General features: G+C 39.8%; 1 protein-coding gene across 1 annotated transcript in view; it reads right to left on the minus strand.

The window, feature by feature from the left end:
- Window positions 1–7,746: 7,746 nt before the first annotated feature.
- LOC137544899 (protocadherin-9-like) overlaps window positions 7,747–23,656 on the minus strand; it is a 1,465,400-nt gene continuing 1,449,490 nt past the window's right edge. Inside the window, exon 5 of the mRNA XM_068265997.1 lies at window positions 7,747–8,823. Within this exon, the coding sequence (XP_068122098.1) occupies window positions 8,450–8,823 (374 nt within the window). The 3' untranslated portion in view covers window positions 7,747–8,449. The remainder of the gene's footprint in view (window positions 8,824–23,656) is intronic.

Here is a 23,656-nt window from a genome sequence, read left to right on the forward strand (position 1 = left end):
AAGGGCGCCCTCACCCAAAACAGTTTAAGAACCACTGCTATAGTTCATTAAATGTCATGCGTATTAATTTGCAAAAACAGGCACCATTCTGCATGGTCATATATGTAATTGAGAAGAGTCCTCTGTAATTATGTGTGTCTACCCATTTGCATTGTAAAAGGTATAATGCTGCAAGGAGCCATATCCTACATCAAGGGTATCAGTTGAAGAGGGTGCCAGAACCAACCCGGTAAAAAGGGTGTCACCATAGACTTCAATGGTATTTGCCGTGATTAGGAGCTAGAAGCAGTGAAAAGGGCATTTGTTATTTTATATCTGCTATATCATGTTTATGTTGGCTATATCAATGAAATGCTTGCCATTACAATAAAGGACCTGATTTAAATTACGCTTACATTATACGCCCTTAATATAATAACAGCTATATTTTTACCACTACCTTTAGGCCTCATTACTTGGTTCATTTTATTTACGGCTACTGCAATCCACACAAAATACCGTAGTATTTTTGGATCAAGTCATTATTTGATAAATGAATTATGTTTTACATGATCATTCTGTGTTGGGTACACAGCTATATTAAAGGCTGGTTCAGATTTGGAATCATCATAGACAGCCCATTTAATTTCCCTTGCTTATGGCATTGGGGAGAAATACTGGGCATGATTTCCAGTGGTGCTCATCACAAGCTCGTGATCACGAGTAACTCGTGATCACAAGCTTTTTTTTTAAATCATGAGTTTGTGATCGTCACTAGTGATCAGCTCACACTCACGAATGCTGATCACGAATGCACTCGTGGTCACACTCATTACCCCACTCGTGATCACGAGTTACTCGGGATCATGAGTAAGTATTTGTGATTAAAAACCCGCCCACTTTAGTGCTCAATAGCAAACCTCCCTTACATGATAGAAACACCAAATTTGCAGGTTATGTTAAGAAGAACAGTGGGAACAAGGGGAATTTTTTTTCAAAAATACCTTATACTTTTTAAGAAAATTGATTTTAACCACTTCACAACTGAGGGGTTTTACCCCTAAAACACCAGTGCGATTTTTACCTTCCAGCGCTCCGTCCATTCCTTTATTTTTGTAATATGATTGGTTATTGGGGACTGGGGTCCCCATAACCAATCATTGGACTGCAGAGCCGGGGTGTGTGTGCGGGTTGTGAATGAAGACTGCTTCTGTTTGAAGCAGTCTTCATTCTATTCACAATCGGCGAGTCTAATTGGATTTAGGAACTTGTTCCTAACATCCAATTAGTCACCTGCTGTGCGGGCTGGTTGGAGTGTGCGCGCAAGTTCCCCGCCCACTCCCAGCCAGTAAACAAACAAGTGCGCCTTTCTCCGTCCCTGGGGGTGAAGCGGTGCGCAGAGGGACAGAGAAATTTAGCACGGGGGGGGGGGGTAAAGTAGTTAAAGTTTCAAAGAAAAAAAGTATACATTTAAATGAGGTAAATGACAGTTAACCACTTTAGCCTTCAGTGGTTCTTTTTTACCTTATGCATCCGAGCAATTTTCACCTCCCATTCATTCGTAGATAACTAGAGATGACCCGAACCTCTGATTTTCGGTTCACGAACTTCCGCAAAAGTTCGGTTTGCGCGAACTTTCGCGAACAGCAATAGACTTCAATGGGGAGGCGAACTTTGCAAACTAGAAACACTTATGCTGGCCTCAAAAGTGATGGAAAAGATGTTTCAAGGGGTCTAACATCTGAGTTTTTGCATGGATGAGTGGGATAGACGTCACAAGTCCCGGGGAAAAATCTGGATTTGACGCAAAGCAGCGTTTTAAGGGCAGAAATCACATTGCATGCTAAATTGGAGGCCTAAAGTGCTTTAAAACATCTTGCATGTGTATACATCAATCAGGGAGTGTAAATAGAGTACTGCTTCACACTGACACACCAAACTCACTGTGTAAGGCACCACAAACAGCTGTTTGTGTAGTGACGGCCGTGCTGGACTGGTGCGCACTATGGCCAGAGTGCAGGCCGTGGCGTTTTTCAAGCCCATATGGTTGCTGGGCTGTGGTAGCTCAATGATAGAACAACAGGGACTGTCAGGTAGGTATATGCAGTGATGGGTATTATAATGTGCACCTGTCACACACAGACAGGTACCGAACAGGCACAGTGACAATGCGTGCGCTCACGTGGGTAGGTGGGTGTACTGAAGTGAACAACAGGTAGTAGGTATATGCAGTGATGGGTATTAAAATGTGCATCTGTCACACACAGACAGGTACCAGACAAGCACAGTGACACTGCGTGCACTCACATAGGTAGATGGGTGCACTGTGAACAACAGGTAGGTATTTGCAGTGATGAGTATTACAATGTGCACCTGTAACACACACACAGGTAGTCACTGAATGTGCTGGGCCTGGCTGGCAGTGGCACACACAGTAGGAATTACCAAGGCTGTCCATGCAACACAAGAGCTGTTGAGGGGTGCTTTTTTAGCACTAACAATCAGCAAGGAGCAAGCTAAGAAGCCTACAAGAGCCTAACTAAGCTTTCCCTATGAGAGTCTGCAGCAGCTTTCCCTTCTCTAATTAATGCAGGCACACGAGTGAGTCCAATGCCTGACGTTGCCTGCCTATTATAAGGGGGGGGGGTGGCTCCAGGAGGGAGTGTAGCGTGATTGGCTACAATGTGCCTGCTGACTGTGATGTAGAGGGTCAAAGTTGACCCTAATGATGTAGTATAGGAGGCGAATCGAACCGCCATAAAGTTCGCGTTCGTAGGCGTTCGCCGGTGAACCGTTCAGGCCATCTCTACAGATAACTTGACTTGCCGAGTTTGTAAAGCTGTCTTCTTGTACTAGTACCATGTGATGCTTTGTTAGAATGAGCAGTATTTTGTTAGCCATCCAAACTCCTTCATCATCACTCACATGCAGTATTCAATGAGCTGCAGGAAAGGGGGGATGAGACCATTTTTCCCTTTGAGAATAAAGATGAGTCAGTTGTGATAAGATGCTGGTAACAATCCGGTTTCAGTACAAGGATATAGCAAGTAAGCTTGGTTGGAGAAAACCTTGAAGTTGAGGTGAGCTACAAATAAGATTGGTTGAAGAACACATCATATGTCCTCTCATACCTGCATGCTATGTACATGCTTGTGGTATAACTAATGCATGCCTACATTTCTGCATAAGGCCATAAGACTACACATGAATAGTAATTAATGAAAGGAATGCACACCTGAATATCATAAAGAACAGCAAGTGGCAAAAGTGGATGCTAGTCTGTAAATCGGACTGTAATCAGCCCTAAGGACCAGTATATTAAGAGGTTGACCACCAGTAAAAATTTTTCAATGAGTTTGTATTAAAAATAACAGCAGTGTAATACACATCAGTTGCAACACGCATACCATATCCAACATCCAATGAGCTTACAATGGTAACAAAAAGACTCTCTGATCTGTACAATAGGACTCACAAGAAATAACGTCCGCAATTAATTATAGGCTGGGTATGGGCTAGTGTGTGACATCATCTGCATCATTAGAGCTGGCCCCGGTGTCTAGAGTGGGTGGTTTCTGTTTGCAGTAGCCATATATCACCACAGGTGCCCACTGCCTTCCCCACAATTTAAGCACAGCTCCCGCAATAAGTAGCCATTCACCATTATTTGCTGCATTGAATGTCATATCTGTGATCTGCATTAACATCTTTTGGCATGTCATTTTGAGCTAATAAAACACTGCCGCATTTTCACTTCCTCCTTTATTGTTGTAGCCATATGAGCTGGATCATGATGGATCCTTGCTACAGCAGCCTGGAATGTGCACCTTATTACCTTCTGATGAAGGGCAACTTCCGAAACGGCGTTGTCAGGGTAAATGGACTGTATTATGTAGTCACTTTGATTGTTATTGTCAGCTTTTCATGGTGCTGCTCTTGCATTTTACCCTTGCATCATAGTGCTAGTATTTCTATTCTCATGTAGCCACTAGTCTATACCTAGCCTAATACAAATTGCATAAGTGACTACTTGTGATTCCTATTGTACAGACCAGTGTGTCTTTTTGTTACCATTATAAACACATTACATATTGTATGCTCATTGCAACTTGATGTGTATTACACTTCTTTTTGTGTTTTTCAAAACAGACTCTTTACAAACTTTATTCTGATGTGCTGATCAATCTCTATATACATAAGACTACACATTGCCATGCAATGGAGTGCAGAAACACACCCATATGGACAATACCCAAGGTCACTGCAGGCAGGCTTACAGTTATCCCTCCAAGAGCAGCTTCAGATCCAGCTACGGGCTTGTTTCGTTGGATGGGCCAGATGAGAAAACATTTCCACTAGGCTCCAAATTTGTAACCCTTCCAATTCATGATATACCTGGGCAACCAGTACTTAACTTGAGTTCCAGGACAGATTCCATTCTGTATTATTCTGGGGGAGACAGAGAGTAATTATGACAAAGGAAGGAGTTTACAATGTGAGTCTTGAGAAAAAAAAAAGAGAGAGATGACACACAAGATGAATCTTTAGGGTATTAGGTAGCCATAGTTCAGTAGCCACTGGGTAGATAACTCTTTAGATAAGAGAAGAGAAGAAGAGCAGATTAATTTTAGTGGCAGGGCTAATTTAAGTGGGCAGGGTTAGAATATAGCTTCAGAATTAAAGGCATTGCTGTCTTGAACAGGGTTTTCAGTGGTGAAGTGGGTTAGAATAATAGGGGTTAGAATAATTGACAATACTTTTTCACTGGAAATCCTAGATCCTTTATCATCTGGACCCCGTTTAGGCTCATTTCATGCCACATGCAGAATGTTCATAATGAACAGTCAGTTCTTATTGGAATCATATAAAGCAAGCTCTGTTGTCCTGTCCTGGGCAGCTAATTACTCATTCAGTATAACCAGAAGTTTCTCTCAGTTGTCTATCCTCCACTGAAAGACTAGCAATTTGAGTGTTTGCAAGTTAGTTCAATTTTAGCTTAAAAACCTTTTGAGCTTCCATTTGCAAACTGAAATAAAGTAAAAGATTTTTATAACAACTTAAAAAACATAGCTATTTATTTACATTACCTTACATCTTTTATACCTTTTCAAATAAATGTGTATTAAACTTTTCAAATGCACTGACATTGGGGTGTATTCACTAAACTTCAGAATAGGCACATACATTTTACCTGGCATTATGTAAACTACTTAAGATGCTTGTGTAACTAGCATTATATGCACAACACATACATTGCTTGTGTAATGTACATTAGTGTAATGTGTGTTATACAAGCAATGCATGTGTTATGTGTTTAATATGCATTATGTAGTGTGGATAATGCCTAGTAAAATGTATTTGCACTATTTGCGCACATTTTTTTTTCGTTACTTAACCACTTCAGCCCACGAGCAGTTTTTACATATCCGTGCTGCTCCCATTCATTCACCAATAGCTTTATTACTACTTATTACACCTAACTGATCTATATATTGTTTTTTTCAGGACAAATTAGGCTTTTAGAGAGTTATATTTGCATTATGCTCTATGCATTCAAAAGGGGAAATAGGGAAAAATTAAAAAAAACACACTATTTCTCCATTTGCATCCATTATATTTTTACAATAAACAAGGCTAACTATAATTTAATCTCACAAATTTGATGTGCTTATCCATCCTGGTTATTACAACATTTAGATTATGTTTATATCACAATGTATGTTGACTATATTGTATTTCAAAATAAAGGTGTCTTTTTTTTTGTTTTGTGTTTTTTGTCTTTCTCATTATATAAAATTGATTATTATATGACCTAGGCCCATATGCAATTATTTATTTCACTTGAGTTATCTTCAAGGAGAACATTTTAATCTTCTCTTTAAACTAAATTTTCTGCATGTTACAACTAAAAAAAATACCAAAAAGTTGGGGAAAAGGTATCATCAAATTTATTTTGAGTATTTTCTTTCTTTCTGGTGGCTTAAAAGGCATTTTATGACATGTTATGATAATATCACTGAGGAGAAAACTCAGGTGAAAAAGTGAATTGCATATGGGCCTTTATTTGCAAAAATAACAACAATATACCTTCAAAGCATACATATTTAAAAAGTCAAATTCCTAAGGTAACAACATAAGTATTTTATGTCACTTTGTTTTCATTTTACAAGTCTTTTATTTTGGTATAGAATATACAAAAATTGTATCGCTTTTGATTCAGTTTTTCACTAAAAGTCCTAAAACACCCTAAAATCTATTTTACTACTTATCATGGTTAAAATGTTACCACATATGCCGTGTGTACTTTTACTTATACTTTCCTAAGTTTGATAATAATTTTTAAAATTACTTTTATGTTGGATTGAGTTTGTCCTTACCTATTTTTTATGTGATGTGGGTCCAAGTTTTAAAACACACTGACATGTATTTTACAACTTGTCCCGGTTGAAATGATACCACATGTGCCTCATTTTATAACAAACTGGTGGTGCACTTGCCACAACTACACTTGATGTGTATACACATCCAGTTTTAGTTAAGTGGTTACGTTTAGTGAATACACCGTATTACATATTCTTGTACACCTAGTTTCTTGATCACATTCAGCTTTTATTTGAATGCTGTTTTTTTATTATATTTTTTTAAGTCTAGACCTTGAGATCATCAAAGAAAGGTTTCCAATGTATTTATTCCTAATAAAAACATGTCTACTACAAACTTATATACCAACATTTTGTCTTTCTAAACTATCAAAACCCCTTTTCTTTAATAATAGGATATTCAATGCCTGCTGCTTCTGGAGCATTTAACAAGCATGATAACAATATACTTTACTACTTTAAGAAACAGTTCGACACAGCATACACTTTAAAACATTTATTGCAAGTGCTTAATAACTGTAAATAACGTTGGATTGGCAAAGCAGTAACAAGAATAACTGGTTACATACGTATTCTGTCATAATCATCAAACACCCCTCACAAACTGACAAATTACTGCAAAAAAAGCAATGCACCCCTTTCCCCTTTTTCACGCCTATATTGTGGATAAAATTGTGAGTTGCTATACACAAAATATATATTTGTCAAAGAAAACAAAAAACAAATAACCATCGAATTTACAAACTTTTCATAGATGTTTAACTGTGGCATAGGATATTTATTTTCTGTAAGGAATTTTGCATGCTAATTATTTGCTTAAATTGTCTGTCATGCCTAAACTAAAACCTGGATAGAATGTCCCAATTTATGTCTACGTGCAGCTGACATTTTGGTGAGTGTCAGAATTCACTTTTGGTTAAATAGTGAAATGATATTTACTCTTGCCAGGCATTGGCCATTGATGTTAACAAACATTATTCAACAACAAAACAGATATCTAACTATTCCCACCAACCAGCCTACTAAGAAAATGTTCTGTTACATATGGAGTCACAACACATTTAATATTTTTGTGGCTATGATCTAAGAAAAACACTTGTGTTATGACAGTACACAAGCTGTAACAGTGGCCATAGTGGCAATATAAACTGTTATCAGAAATTGCATTACACAATTGGGGTCTTTTTTAATTACAAGATAAAATATATGTTCATTGTAAGATAATAAGTTATTTGTTTCTGATTTTATGAAAATACTTTTCAAGTTCTTACATATTTTAGATCATACATGGAAAATAATGTATTACATAGTTTGAACTAAAACATTCAGAGAACAGCTTTATTGCCAAATGTCCACAAACATTCCTATCACACTAAAACATGGTTTCCAATAGTTTAACACAAGTGTTTTAAGTTGTTATATGTTAGACAAAAACACTGAAACATTTAACACTTGGAAAAACAACATAAAAAATAAAGAAATCAGATACTGTAGAATGCAACCTCGACACAAAAGTATGCTACAGTATATAAGTGATATTTTTTTTTCTTTTATAAGTACACAAAATTGTTAGTAGTAACTTGCCTCTATTTACAGATATCTGAACTCTGAATGACATACAAGTGTCCACTAACATTATTAATAGCACAGTAGGTTTTGTCTTGAAGAATTTAGCTGGTTCATTTTGTATAATGTCAAGTATAACTGTTCCAACAAAGATTGACAACAACAAGAGCACAATTCATCTAATGTGATATACTTTTCAACTACAACAATCCACACTGAATTCTGTCCTTTCCCTACCCCTATTTCTTTAATGTATAGATGCCTTCTGCAGTTGGTAGCAGCAGTCCAGGGTAAAAAAAAAAAATAATAATAAAAAAATTAAACCTCATTCACCAAAAATAACAAATCTAGAAACATCTTTATTCACATATAGTATGACACCACATATTCTGTGGTATCAACACAAAAGTATGCATATTTTTTGTTATATGTCGCATAGTTCTAGAGGTCTACCCAGTACATAAGCTCTGAACACACAATAATAGCAAATCTAGTTTGGCTAATATGATTAGTCCAAAACATGTTTATAGTTGCTGCTCCTTCGGGCTATCCAAAGCTCCTGAGACTTGCTTATATGATTTTAAATTTGCCAAAGGAATGTCACTCATATGATTCCCACTTGTGAAGTGTCCATCAGTACTCCCAAACTGGTTTCGGTCACTGAATTGATTTTTGTTATTATCTTCTTTCCAGGTTTTGGTCAGTGTATGACCATTGACCAATTTGTCCTTTTTTAACCAGTCTTTCTCAGATGCAAAGGTAGAAAGTGGTGACTTTGGTTGTTGGTATGGTCCAAGACTAGGAGGCATCCAGCAATTGTCAGAGTGACCCAATACAAGACATTCTTGAGTACACATCTCAGTAGCTTCTGCTAATCCCCGAGGTCCGAGAGGTCCATCTGTGTGAAAAACAAAACACAAATTGTTACAACTAAAGAACTTACACATAAAAACAACCATTAGTGGCCAATCTTATTACATTTAAAGATAATCTTTGACATATAAAAAGTCAATAATAATGCAACAAAACATATTTAAATACACTGCTGGTAATTTTTGTATTATAAATCCATGCTGCTGTTGAAATGTAAGCAGCAGCAAATTCTTCACCTGGTAATAGATCTCTTCATTATATACTTTCAAGCAATCAAAATTGTCAGTATGAAGTAAGTCCACATTTTTTCTCTAGACTTCCATTTCCTAAATATTTTTCATAATCTATAGAATTTTAGAATAGAATATCTACTGTACATTTAGCGTACCTTGACTCACAATATATAAAAAATATAATAGAGAAACCACTATAACATGACAACATTTGCATACATTGTTCTATAACATAAGGACTTCCAAAACAAATATAATAATGTGAACCTTTTTATACTGTATACAGAACATACTCAATGGACATGTCCAGAAGATAACTAGAACAAATTACTTCTACAGATCTTTCCACTATATATTTTTTATAACATGGATTTTAGATATAGAGGGAAGAAATGCTACTTAGAAATAATTCACATAAGGTATCATCTTGCGGATACCATTGAACCAAGAACTCTGTTAGGATGCTTAGTGCTTTCATTTTAGAAATCAGACTAAACCATCTACATGTTATATTTGGCTGACCATATCTTTATATTTGTAGTTTTCTTATGATGCATTAATATGGCACAAACCGTTTCTTTGGGTAAGTTAAAGAGGAACTCTGTTATGCATTAAATAAAGGTATTCCCTAAGAAACACTAGTTAAAGCATTGCTTTTTTTCCAGTTACATTTTTATTGGAAATTCTTTTTTCAATATATCAAGATTCAAGAACACCATACATGAGCATAACATGTCAATAATCAGAAACACAGATAAGTAGCACATGCAGGGAACCCCCAAAAAGCCTGACAAGCATGGAATGGTACTGAGAACATGAACATTTCTCTTTTGGCCATGCCAACACAACATATATATGTTTGCCCTGGGCTTTTCCCATACTAATGCCCCTAGACTGGATAGATAACTGCTGACACAAATAATGCTTTTGAGTTTTGACCCTAAACTCACTAGGCATGTGGGGTCTGGAAGGGATGGAAATATTACTACTGGATGTCTAGTAAGTACCTATGATGATGAGAGACATGCCTTTGCCTGAATTTTCTCTAAGGAGAGTCTGTGTTTGAGTTGTGTGTCATTCGGGAATCTTACTTCTGGGGCTTCAGCTATCTTCCAATTTCTACTTAATAGGTGAGTAGCAGCCACTAAAATATGGAAAGCTATCAGCCTATAGTTTAATTTCTTTTCTGTGAACCCAATATTGAGGAGAGTCAATGCAGGTGTCAAGTGCAAGGGACTCTGTATCACCTCAGAAAAAGCATCACATTTTTAAACACAGCTTACTACTAATAATTTGTATTTGTAATTTGTATTGAAAATGAAAAAAAATAGCTTTTGCTGACTTTCCTTTAAAATCTATCAAAAGACAAAATATAAAATCTCACAACAGAGTTTGTGGAGGAGTATAATGAGTAGGAACTCAGAGAACAGTGGCTGTCTGTAGCATAGTGATGTGTCACCTGCTCTCTTCCTTACTTCCTGGCTTTAACTTTTTAGTTCAGACTATTGCTCTCCTCAGTTTAGGCTCTCCATAGAATAACGTCCAAGTAGCTAGCATATGCACACATGTTGAAAAGTATTTTTGGAGAGCTTGGACTGGCCATCAGCAGGTACAGTGCTAAAGAATGAGTTCCATAGTTACAACTAGGAGGGAAAAGGAAAAAAAGGACCACCATAACATGACCCTATTGAAAACCTCTGTACAATGAAGCAAGGAAGCTAGGGAAATACTCAACTAACTGCACAAGCTCTGCTCTGATTTTTTTTTTTTTTGCCTTTAGAAGAGCTTTCATGACTTTTAATGATGATGCAGGTCTAAAAAAGGATTTTGTAGGTATAAGAGACATAGCCTTTTGTTAACGATAAGCAATGTATTTCAGGTAATCCACCTATAATATATCCTCCGGAGGTTACTCTTTTGCCTGGAGTATTAGTAAAATAAAGGGCTCTCTAGCTATATCTTCAACTCATTGGGGAGCACTGAACAAAAAGAGTAACATACAACTTCCACCACAGTGCAGTGTTCAGCCTGACCTCATAGAGTTCTACATATTCAGAGCAGAGGAATATAGAAGCTGTCATCTTTTTTTTCCCTTTTAACTTGATGGCTTGGCTGACAGGATAATCTTTCAGCTTCAGTAGTGTCTAATGACACATTTGCAACACACACATAGCCTGTCAGATATCAGTTGGGACACTATAGTCCTTACTCAATTCGTTTTTTCTCCTAAGTTTTCTTCTAAGATCTATTGGAACTATATGCCCCTCCCCGCAGCCCCCCCCCCCCCACTCTGCAAATAAGATGAATTTGGTTTGGTTATTCCAAGGATCCAGTTAAAAATATTTGGCGCACAGGCCTTTTCCCATGCTGCCCCTACTCTATGGAACTCACTTCCAAAATCAGTGTGAGAGGCTCCTTCTCTGGACAGCTTTAAGAAAAGACTAAAATCCCTCTGTCTTTTGTTGAGTCTTTGAAACTACCAAATGCAGCGTCACAATGCTTTCGGTCCCCAAGGAGAAAAGCACTACACAATTATTATTATTATTATTATTATTATTCTGTTAAAACATATACAAAAATTATTCTGAGTATTTTCTTGCTGGCTTAAAAAGCATTTTGTTGATAAGGTGTGAAAATATCTCATAGGAGAAAACTTATGAATTTAATTGGATTGGGCACATAGTCTTACATTTTACAGAATTATTTAACCCAATCTGCATACAGCTGTTGCAGGCTGCTTTGGCCTTCAATGCTGCAAGGTACAACTATTTCCTTGCTCTGAAACTATAGAACTTGTGAGACTACCAATTTAGAGTATCTGGATAAATTAAGAAAGAACCAGACTGCCATTGGTTTTTAAACTGAAAGACATTTAAAATCTCCTACTAAGAAAGCACTACATGGTTCACTGTTGCCTTCTGCAAACATGTGTCTTAAGAGAAAGATCCTATTATCTGAAAATGTACTATAGCCTATGGCAGTGATGGCTAACCTTGGCACTCCAGCTGTGGTGGAACTACAAGTTCCATGGGGCATTGCAATACTCTGACAGCTCTAAGCATAACTCGGAGGCAGAGGCATGATGGGATTTGTAGTTTTGTCACAGCCGGAGTGACAAGGTTAGCCATCACTGGCCTATGGTATACAATACAATTATATCAAGTATTGTTTATGCAAGATTCACCATTGATTACATGACTAACTTCTCTATTTTAATTCAATATGGTATGCTCTATTTGTTATTGCATGTTTTGTGGACTATAGCCCTGAATCACTATACACCAGTAAAATTGCCCTGCCAAATGGCACATGGCAATTTTACTGGTATGTACTCAAGTAGCTTAGCACACAATACCCACATAACACAGATAAAATAAAGCACCTTATACTAGCAATGCATACATTATGCTACACAATTCAAGTTGCCCTATGTGCACAATGCACACTATGTTACCTGCATAAATACCAATAAAATTGCTGTGAGCTGTATGTGCATGGCTCTTTTACCAGTGGTGGTAAATAGTGATTTAGTACTTATAATGGTTATAAAAAGTGGTAAACATTCAAGTATTGCTTTTTTAAGACTTAATCACTAGGTTACATTTTTGCCTTTTGAATTTTTAACTTAATACAGAAATAGAGAAAAATACTTGCATACTTATTGTACAAACATCTTCTGATCAAAAAAAAATTATTGTTATAAAGTTTCTTCTATTAGCTATCCCTTGTCCTTGAATATTTTCTCTACAACTCAACACACAAGGCTGTGCAGTTCATTTTGACATATTTTACATCTTCTTTTTTTCCAACAAAAAGCATGTCTGTTTGGAATGATTAAACTTTGCATCTTGCTGAAGACATTCACATATAGCTTAGCATTCATACATTACAGAAAATCTTTTTAACCTTGAATACAAAAAGCAAACACTCACATAGCAGGAATGAACATTTTTTAGGAAGTGCAGTTGCCACACTGCATTATGTTTCTTATTCAGTGGCAGTCATAATTCCTAGTCTCCATTAGCAATAGCATTTATTTATTTTATGGATTTGTGCTAACACTTTGCTTATTTCTATATTACATACAACAACATCAAAGTTTATATTCACAAACACAAACACAATACAAATCATTCATGGCTTATAATTTACAGCAATACTAATTATTAGAATTATATATGTTTATACTTGTATTTATTTATTTTTTACATTTTTAAATATAGTTTACAATGATTTCATTCCACCATAATGTTCATTTATAAATAAGAACACAAATACTTTAAAGAGAGTTTTTATGACCTTTAGTTTCAATTCATATTGGAAGTTTCCCACAAATACATTCACGGCTATTCACTAAATATATTCTATGTTATTTCACATCCTTGAAAGCTGCCAAAAATGACTTCATCCTTCCTGTCAATTCCAAAATCCAACAGTATTTAGTAATCTCAAAAGATTTTGATCATGCTGTTCTAAGGAATGTGATCTCATCAGTTTATTATAAATAGAAGGGAACCCAGCTGGTGACATCGTCATTGAAATGGCATCTATATAAAAAAAAAATATAGTAACAATATGTAGTAAGGATGTAGTAAGGGTTTTAATATTTTGTTAAAACCTTATTTATTAGATGAGTAATATTTTCAATTTTATTTTATTTACAATGTTTTCATCCTCTGAATTAAGTGTACACATGGTTATTTAGTCTCATAAAAGTAAGTGCTTGACACAGTGATCTGAACTTTCACTGCTTAAAGCTGCAGAAGACACCTATGACATACGTAGTGGGTTGGTAGACCAATCTGTGGCCATGGGGAGTGATCCTTATTTGCATGTAAGCATGTGATTGAAAGTGTCCTAGTTGTGAATATTGCAGTGGAAGAGACACTGTATATCACCAGCTGGAGAGTTCCATCCAGACAAATCACCTAGTCGATGGTGGGGTGTCCCACATCATTGTCCCATTGTTATTTTAGAAACCCTGCTCATGAAGTCATGAGTAAATAAAATGATTGCCTTATTTATATACAGGTTCTTTAAGTCATTTAGGAATCAGTTGTTGAAATATATGAACTGTGACTGTTAGACTCTTTTCATACACTCGGCTCTTACTGCCCAGGCATGCATCTATTCTTATTAACTTGCCAGTGGTATACATTTTTGGCAATTGCTGAATCTAGTTGCATAGCTCTTGTTCAAGGGAGGCTTCCCATGCATGGATGAAAGTGTGTTGATGCGTAATTGAAAGAGCTCTCCAGATAGCTAAAATGATTTTACTTTTTATACATTCTGTATACGTATTGCCTCATAAATTAAAGTCATGTTTGTACCCTTTTTTTTTAGGTGGTTTTAATGTACTTTGTTTGGTAATAGGAAGGTGTCACCCTTGGTCCACTAGTGACTGACCCTTATGTGCTGGAAGAAAATGGTTCACAAATGTGCTTAGGGCTAATGTCCACCAAGCTTGTCTCATATCTACTAAGCTGTACTCCCTTGTACCAGCTATATCTGAGTTTTGAAAGCTCAACTCCTAGTCATGTAGTCAAAGATGTATAAACTGTAGGATTAATAGATCATTTATACCAATACTTATTACCTAAAGCCCATTTTCAGGATCCAACACAGCAATATAACAATTGTGGTTTAAGATAGGCAACTTTGTTCAGACAATATGCTACATCATAATGAACAGAATAATGAAGTGCTACTTCTATTAAACCATCAACAATATAGCACATTTGACACTGACTCTCAGTCTGCCTAAAATACTGTCATCACCATATGTCTGCTTAAATAATTCCACAATGCATAAAGTAAAAGCATTCTCCAAGCTACATCAGTTTTTCCCATTAACTTTCAAGCACTCTTTTTGTCTCACTTATAGTATTTCTACACCTGAAAAGTGTATCTCCTTTGAGCGCAGCTAAAACGCACTGCTAGAAAATTTTCAAAAAAAACCACAAACAAAATAAAAACATGTTTTGCTAAAATAAGATTAATAAAAAACAACTTCCCCCAGGCAGAATATATTGTTACCCAAGGTTAAACTACTTTCTTCGGATGTATAAAGAGTTCCATGTAACCCTGTAAAAGGTAAAGTTAACATGATGTCTGTAGCATGTTATGTTATCTTGTAAACTGATAGTAACATACAAAATCAAATATCAATAGAAATAAGAACTGCTCAAGAAATTTAAAAAAAAAAAGTTTGTAAACTTTCAGGGCTACTTCACTGTGCTCAGTTGCATTGCAGAATGATTCTGCATGCCAACTTACTGCCCATACAATCCTATGGGCTGTCTACCCAACTACATTGTAACTGATCAGGGCCAGAACTGCCATAGAGACAAAGAATGCCCTTCTGCAGGGACCCCTGTGCTGCCAGACTCTCCCAATTGTTCTCCACTCCCTCAGAACAGACGTCCCATACTGCCTTGCTCATCTCTTCTAATGCTGTGCCTTCCACTCCTGTCCTCTCTCTACCTCCCAAGTAGGATTCAGATAGTGGCAGTCACTCACTAGCTGTACCATTGACAAGGGCTGTGTTGAACATTACAGTGATGGCATTGTCCTGTATCTTTAACGGCCCCCACTTGATCACTGTATTGATCACTTGCCATCACTGTATTGATCACTTGCCATCACTGTAATGCAGACCACAGCCGCTGTCAACAGGGCAGATAGTGACTGAGTGACTGCCGCTGTCTGAATCCTACATGGAGAGAACTGGAGGGTAAAACTGCACAGCATCATAGGGAGAAAGGCAGGAAGGCAGTCACACACACATCATAAAAGGGAGAGAACTGTGTCCATCCTTAGCATTGAGCTGCATGCATTCTTTCTAAAGATAGACCAAACAAGGGGGATTGTTAGCAATACTTAGCAAGTGTGTCTATCTCAATTTAAGTGTGTGTGTGTTCATATGTGTGTGTGTTCATATGTATGTTTGCCTGTGTTTAATGTGTGTGTGTGTGCCTGTGTATCGGGGAGGCATGTATGTACGGGGGGAAGGGCTGGGCGGTCTGGCTATCGGTGTGTGTGTGTGGGGGGGCTGCTTAAGCTTGCTCCAGGCCCCTGGGGCCCCTTACTGGCCCTGTAATTGATCACATTATTCTAACTCACTGCATATAGGCTTTGTATTAAGGTCCATATCCAGTCTCCATTGCAGTTCACACATGATAACGCAAGGGTTATGCAACTGACCAATGTGAACCTAGTCTCAAACTAACACATATGACGAGTGCAATTCATGACAAAGTAGAAAAGAATCCTGCTTGATTAAGCTAAAATTTTAACCAAGGAGGGATTGTAGATAAGTTGAAAAATTGTCTCCGTGTAACGGTTGGGTGTAGCAACTCAGATGTCTGATTATATGGTGATCTACAGAATCACCAATAATGCAGACGCTATACCTGATTATGTGGTGATCTGCAGAATCACCAATAATACAAGTATAGCCAAAAGGGTGCTAAGAGTGTAATGGTAATATAAAAGTTTGGCGAGACCTCACCAGAGGGGCTGGTGAGGTACATCAGTACACTGACTGTATAATAGCATACAAGCCCCAGCAAGCTGGAGATACTGATACTGAGGGGATAGAATCTCCCGAGGAGCGGGTGATTGAGACTGTACTGCAGCCTAGTGATCACCCGAGGAGCGGGTGATTAAGACAGTACTGCAGCCTAGAGGACACCTGACAAGCAGATGATAGCAACAATACAGCGACTAGTGATCACATGAGGAGCGGGTGATTAAGACTGTACTACAGGCTAGTGAACTCCTGAGGAACAGGAGTTACAAACAGTACTGCAACTAATGATCACCTGAGGGGCAGGTGATTAAGACTGTACTGCAGGCTAGTGAACACCTGAGGAGCAGGAGTTACAAACAGTACTGCAACTAATGATCATCTGAGGAGCAGGTGATTCTATACTAGAATTCCCTCACCAGAGGCTAGGCCCACTGGTGAGGACAGAGTGGTCAGACAGGTTAAGTTCGGCAACAGAGAGGTTAGTATCGGTACAGAATCGTGAGACAATAGGATAACGGATAAACAGGCAGAGATTCAGCAACAAGTCGGAAAGGCAGAAGTACAGAATCAGTGAGCAGATGCGAGATCAGAGTATAGCCAAAATCATACACAGATAATCAATAACAATGTAGCAATATCCTAGTCTAGGTGTGAAGTCCTTGGTTTCAACACCTGGGATCTAGACTAAGGTCTGAGCGCTAACACTAAAGTATTCACGACAGCAGACAATCTCCGAATGAAGCCCGGAGGCTTAAGAAGCAGAGGAGACCTCACTGGCACGCCCCCAGCAGTCAGCCAATCCTGGGCGCCGTGAGACTCCTCTGACGTCAGCCGACCAGCAGGTCAGCTGACGAGCCTCCTCCTAGCATAAAGGTCCCGTGTATGCGCACGCCCGCACGAGACGGTGACCCTTTGAGGCAACGAACGTTCCATCCTTGGCGTCCTAGACGCCGGGAGAACAGGCAGAGGCACGGAGGCAGCTGCGGCGGTGGTGCTGTTCGTCGCAGCTGCCCCGTTGATGATTACACTCCTTGTTTCCTTAACTTTTTAGCTCACAAATTACCTCCTCCTAATAAAGTAGTCAAGGTAGTTCATGGTCTATACTTTGTAAATAAATCTATACTTTTGGGTGGCAGACAGTCGATAAAATACATGGTCTAAATATTTCCTGAGATAGATAATCAGTACCTAACTTGCCTAACTTTTAAAGACTGTAATAGTTATTTTACTCCATACAACAGAGAACTGTATTATTCTGCTCTGATTTGCTTGCTCTTATTGAATATACATCTTAATAATTCTCGTTTGCCAAGTTTTATTCACCTGTCACGCTATTATTCTCCTACTCTTTGGATCTTAATTAAATACATCTTTTGAGCTCCACAGGAACATTTTCCATTGTTCATGAAAATATGTTCTGGTATGTATCAGTGTTATTCAGTTTCCTCAACTGGTGTACTTACTAAATGATATGTTCTTTGTTTATTACTTTATTGTTAGTTTGTAGCTATGTTATCATGTATTGAACATGTCACAATTTTATTTAACTGTAGGCATAATATACAAAGGTAGAGTCTTATTGTGCTGAATACACCCTTTCTGGAGTTTACCTTTGTAAAGTAGAATGTGCAAGTTGTTTAATCATCAAGAGCTGACTCATAAATGAATAGCTCAAAAGAAATCTCCATTTGCATTCATGTTTCACAATTTAAATTGAGCAGATATATGTCTAAAAACCCATACACAGTATAAGTTGAGTCATTAAATGTCAGATTCCTACTTGGGAAATAAGTTTTAAAATGATCTATTGGAGTTAATTTTATATTTCATTGGTCCCTATTAAATCTCTAAAGTAACCCTAAAATGAGATTAATGACAGTGAGCCCATTAAAAAAAATAAAGTGTTTTTTTTTATTTTATTTTATTCCCTACCACACTAAAACAACCTTGTGTTGCCTATACTTGGCCTTAAGATTCATGGGCGCCTGTAATGATCAGATGCGATCACTAAGGCGACAACTCAGGCAACCGACGCTATATAGATGCATTACAATGTTGTTGGCTAGCAATGCATCTATGCAGAACTGGGGTCCCCAAACCGTGTTCCCCATCGATCACATGTAATCACTATAGATGCACAGACTAGTGATAATGATGCGCTACATACCTAACTAGTGATTAAATATTGTATGTATGGTAGCATTTTAACCGGGACAAGGCAAGTAATTTATTTTGAGGTGTTTTACAACTGTGGCCCTTGTCATGTAAAATTAGGAAAGGGGAAACAAGAAAAAGGGCTTGATTTTTGCATTTAAATCTAATTTTCTTTGATAAAGTGCCTGTGAAAAAAAAGAATACTTGGAAAAAAAAATATTACCGAAAGAAAGCCTAGTTTGCCCTGAAAAAAACAATGTATGTATCACTTTAATGGCATAGGTAATAAAAAGTTATTGCTGTATCAATAGTGACACAGCTGATATGAGAACATTGTCAGAAGCCTTAAAGGGGAACTTCAGCCTAAACAAGCATACTGTCATTTAGTTACATTAGTTGTGTTAATTAAAATAGATAAGTAATATAATCTCTTACCCACCCTGTTTTTAAAGAACAGGCAAATATTTGTGATTTCATTGTGGCAGCCATATTTTTGTTTGAAAGGAGGTGACAGGGAGCATGAGACACAGTTCCAACTGTCATGTGTCCTGATCACACCTCCCAGCTGCACGCGCTAGGCTTCAAATATTAAATATAAAATAAAAACATTTGCACCAAAAACAGCAGAAGGAGACAGCAGTCTGGCAAAAATGCAATTTTCGATGCAAAAATAAATTTTGTCTCATCCCTAAAGGCAGCCTCCATATACTTCTCCCTCAATATACTTCTCAGTACAGGGTAACTTTAACAAACATGTTAATATATCAAATTGCTAATTTTTAAACCCTATTGTGAGAACGCGGAAGAGCCGCCGCCATGATCCGGCGGCAGGCGGCTCCTTCCGCGTACAGACGCTTGCCACACACGGAGAGGCTGCCGCCTCTCCTCTGCATGAGGCGGCTCTCTCCGGGCAAGCGTCGGCAGGGCACGCAGAAACTGCCGCGTGGGACGCGGCGGTTGCTGCCCATAACCCCGCTGCGGAGACTCCGCAGAGCGGGGCAGCTGGAGCTGGGACATGTAGTCCCTCAGGAGTAAGAGTGACGCGCGCGCGCGCACTCAGACATAATTTATGAATTCCTGAGGAGAGTCAGCTGACCAGGTTGGTCAGCTGACGCCAGCACCTCTCCCTATTGGTTCAGCACTTAGGGAGGTGCTGAAAGGCATTTAGGTATATATATTGCCGGCTGTTCATTTGTTCCTTGTCTGGCGTTGCGTTCACATACGTGGGAGCACCCAGATCCGTTAGTCAGATCCGTTAGTGTGCCGGGACCAGCTGGAGCTGTAATCCTACACTAAGCTAGATTTTGTTGATAGCTTAAAGTACTAGTTTGATTGTGATTATATGTTATGACCTTTGCCTGCCTCGACTATCCTTCTGAACTCTGACCTTGTACCTCGTTATTCTGATACCTGTTGCCGAACCCTGCCTGTACCTAGACTCCGCCTCTGCCTCCTGATTTTGTACTCCGATATTTCTGATACCTGTTGCCAAACCCTGCCTGCACCTAGACTCCGCCTCTGCCTACTGTATCTGTACCTTATCTGTCAGTGTGTTACGACTTGGCTTGTCCGACCTCGCGAACCGACCTCACGATTGGAGGCGGTTCCTTGTCCCGTTAGTGACACTTACGCCTGAGTGTCACTTTCGGACTTTCCTTCCCACTGTAAGTCTGACTCCTCCCGTCTCGGAGAGCTCAGACCTGTGGAAGGAATCTGTGCAGTTCTCCTTGCTGCACTGAGGCTTGTCCTCCATATTACTGTTGCACCAATCACTACACTCTACTCAGGTGGCCAGAGGTTAGCTAGTATATTGGATTATCGGTGATACTGCAGATCACATATAATCTGATATACGTCTGTATTTCCCGTGATACTGCAGTTCACCGGTAATCAGACCTCTCTGTGCTTCACCGAGCGTTACAGAACGCCAGACCAAAAATACTGATGGAACGCACTGATCCTCTGACTGTGCTTGCCACTTCGGTGGATAGCATTCATCAAGCACTAGGCCAGCACAAAGCCTTAATTGATGCCTTATCAGGCTCTGTGAGAACCCTCCAGACATCAGTTGATTCAGTGCGATCCCCTCCTAGTGATGACATCCGTATGCCTGTCCCTGATAAATTTTCCGGCCACAAGTCTGACTTCCGGAATTTCAGGAGTAGAGTGTTGTCATATTTTGAGTTAAGGCCCCGATCCTCGGGGACTGAGACCCAACGGGTCATTTTCGTTAAAACTTTGTTGACTGGGGACTCCCAGTCGTGGGCATACAACCTGCCCGCTACCGATACTGCCTTGACCTCAGTGGAGGAATTCTTTAAGGCCATGGCCATAATCTATGACGACCCTGATCTTGCTGCGTCCTCAGAGCGGAAGCTCAAACTCTTACGGCAAGGCAGAGGGTCAGTCGAGGATTATGCGGCAGAGTTCCGTAGGTGGTCGGTCACCTCGAGATTTGATAATTTTGCCCTCATGGACTACTTCCTGTCTGGGTTGTCGGAAGAGGTCTCCGACCTAATGTTGACTGTGCCCGAGCCCAAAACAGTTGACGAAGCCATATCGTCAGCCATTCGAGTAGATCGCAGGCTACGCCATCAGAGGCAGGCTAGGAGTAGTCACCGGGTCAGGGTGACTTCGTACACAGTACCGGCTGTTGCATCCCCAGTAACAACAACTCCGTCTGTCTCGACCTCTCCGGCCTTGCCTCCACCAGAGCCAATGCAAATTGGTCGATCTAAGCTGACCCAGGTGGAGCGGAGGAGGAGAATGACGGAACAACTGTGCCTATACTGTGCAGAGGCAGGGCATAGGGTGCGAAACTGTCCTAACAGGTCGGGAAACGGGTCTGCCTAGGAGTAGTGGGGGGTGACACCCTAGGCACACAATTTTCACCCCTTAAGGAGAAAAAACTGCTTCTCCCCTGTACGATTACATGGGAGAATAAGTCAGTAGCCACTGAAGCATTTATTGATTCCGGCTCAGCGGCTAATTTTATGAATCTTGCATTTGCTCAGGAGTTGGGTATTCCCCTCATTCCAGTGAATCCCCCCATTCAGGTCACGGCAGTGGACGATTCCCCGCTGCAACGGGAACGCCCACTGTCACAGACTCCGGAGGTGAAAGTCACCATAGGGGTACTGCATGGGGAACTATTACGTTTTTTTGTGTTACACATGTCCACCTCCACTATTATCCTAGGCATGCCGTGGTTGCAAACCCATTCGCCGCAAATAGACTGGGCCACGGGGCAGTTAACCTCCTGGTCACCGCATTGTTTCCAACAGTGTTTGGGAAAATTGACATTGGGACAAACCCAAGTTCAGGTGGGAGGTGTGCCAGATCAGTACTCTGAATATGCCGACGTATTTTGTCCCAAGGCAGCTGACAAACTGCCCCCACATCGGCCATTCGACTGTCCCATCGACCTCCGTTCAGGTTGTGTTCCTCCCCGGGGCCATCTGTATAATTTGTCGGGACCCGAGAAAGTGGCCATGGGAGAATATATCCGTGAGAACCTAGCCAAGGGCTTCATTCGGCCATCTCGGTCACCCGCCGGGGCAGGGTTCTTCTTTGTTAAGAAAAAAGATGGGGGGTTACGGCCATGTATCGACTACCGGGGGCTTAATAAGATCACAGTAAAGAATCGCTACCCGTTGCCCTTAATAGATGACCTTTTTACACAGGTCACGGAGGCTAGGATATTCTCGAAACTGGATTTAAGGGGGGCATACAATCTTGTACGGATCAGAAAGGGTGACGAATGGAAAACGGCCTTCAATACTCCGGACGGGCATTACGAGTACCTGGTGATGCCCTTTGGGTTATGTAATGCCCCGGCCGTTTTTCAGGAACTTATTAATGAGGTCTTTAGAGAAGTGTTGGGGAAGTTCGTTCTGGTTTACCTCGACGACATTCTTATATTTTCTAACAATCTTTCTGATCACAGAACTCATGTCAGATGGGTATTGAACAAGCTGAGGCAGAATTTATTATATGCTAAGTTGGAAAAATGCATCTTCGAGGTCACGTCGGTAGCTTTCCTGGGATATATAATCTCTACCTCGGGCCTGTCTATGGACCCTGCTAAGGTCTCCGCAGTCTTGGAGTGGCCGCAGCCGGTGGGGTTAAAGTCTTTACAACGTTTCTTGGGGTTTGCAAACTACTATAGAAGGTTTATTAAGGGGTACTCTACAGTAGTTGCACCCCTCACCAGTCTTACTAAGAAGGGGGCAGACACCACTCACTGGTCTCCCGAGGCCGTACAGGCATTCACCGTTCTAAAAAGATTGTTCTGTTCGGCACCCATATTGAGGCATGTGAACACTTCTTTTCCATTTATAGTTGAGGTAGACGCCTCAGAAGTTGGAGTGGGGGCTGTGCTGTCTCAACGTTCAGGTCTTCAGGGGAGATTACACCCGTGTGCCTATTTCTCCCGAAGGTTCTCTCCGGCAGAGAAAAACTATGATATAGGTAATAGGGAGCTCCTTGCCATCAAATTAGCCTTCGAGGAGTGGCGTCATTGGCTGGAAGGAGCGGAGCACACGATCATGGTTTATACCAACCACAAGAATCTCGAGTACATCGAGGGGGCTAAAAGATTAAGCCCCCGACAGGCTCGATGGTCGTTATTTTTTTCGAGGTTCACATTCTTGATTACATACACTCCTGGTAGTAAAAATACCAAGGCAGATGCACTCTCTAGGTGTTTTGAACCAGAAACAGCACAGCCCTCTGTTCCTGAGACCATTGTTCCACGGAAGTTGGTGCTAGCCACTACCGAGACGTGGGAGAACTGGAAGGAAACTTTGGGTCCTTTCCAGCAGGATGTCCCAGAAGGAAAACCTGAGGGGGTTTTGTTTATCCCGCTGCCCTTTCGGCTCCAGATCTTGGAGTTGGTTCACTCACACAAGAATGCGGGACATCCTAGGGCGTCTAGGACA

Source organism: Hyperolius riggenbachi, chromosome 2, assembly GCF_040937935.1.
Source record: "Hyperolius riggenbachi isolate aHypRig1 chromosome 2, aHypRig1.pri, whole genome shotgun sequence".
Taxonomy (NCBI): domain Eukaryota; kingdom Metazoa; phylum Chordata; class Amphibia; order Anura; family Hyperoliidae; genus Hyperolius; species Hyperolius riggenbachi.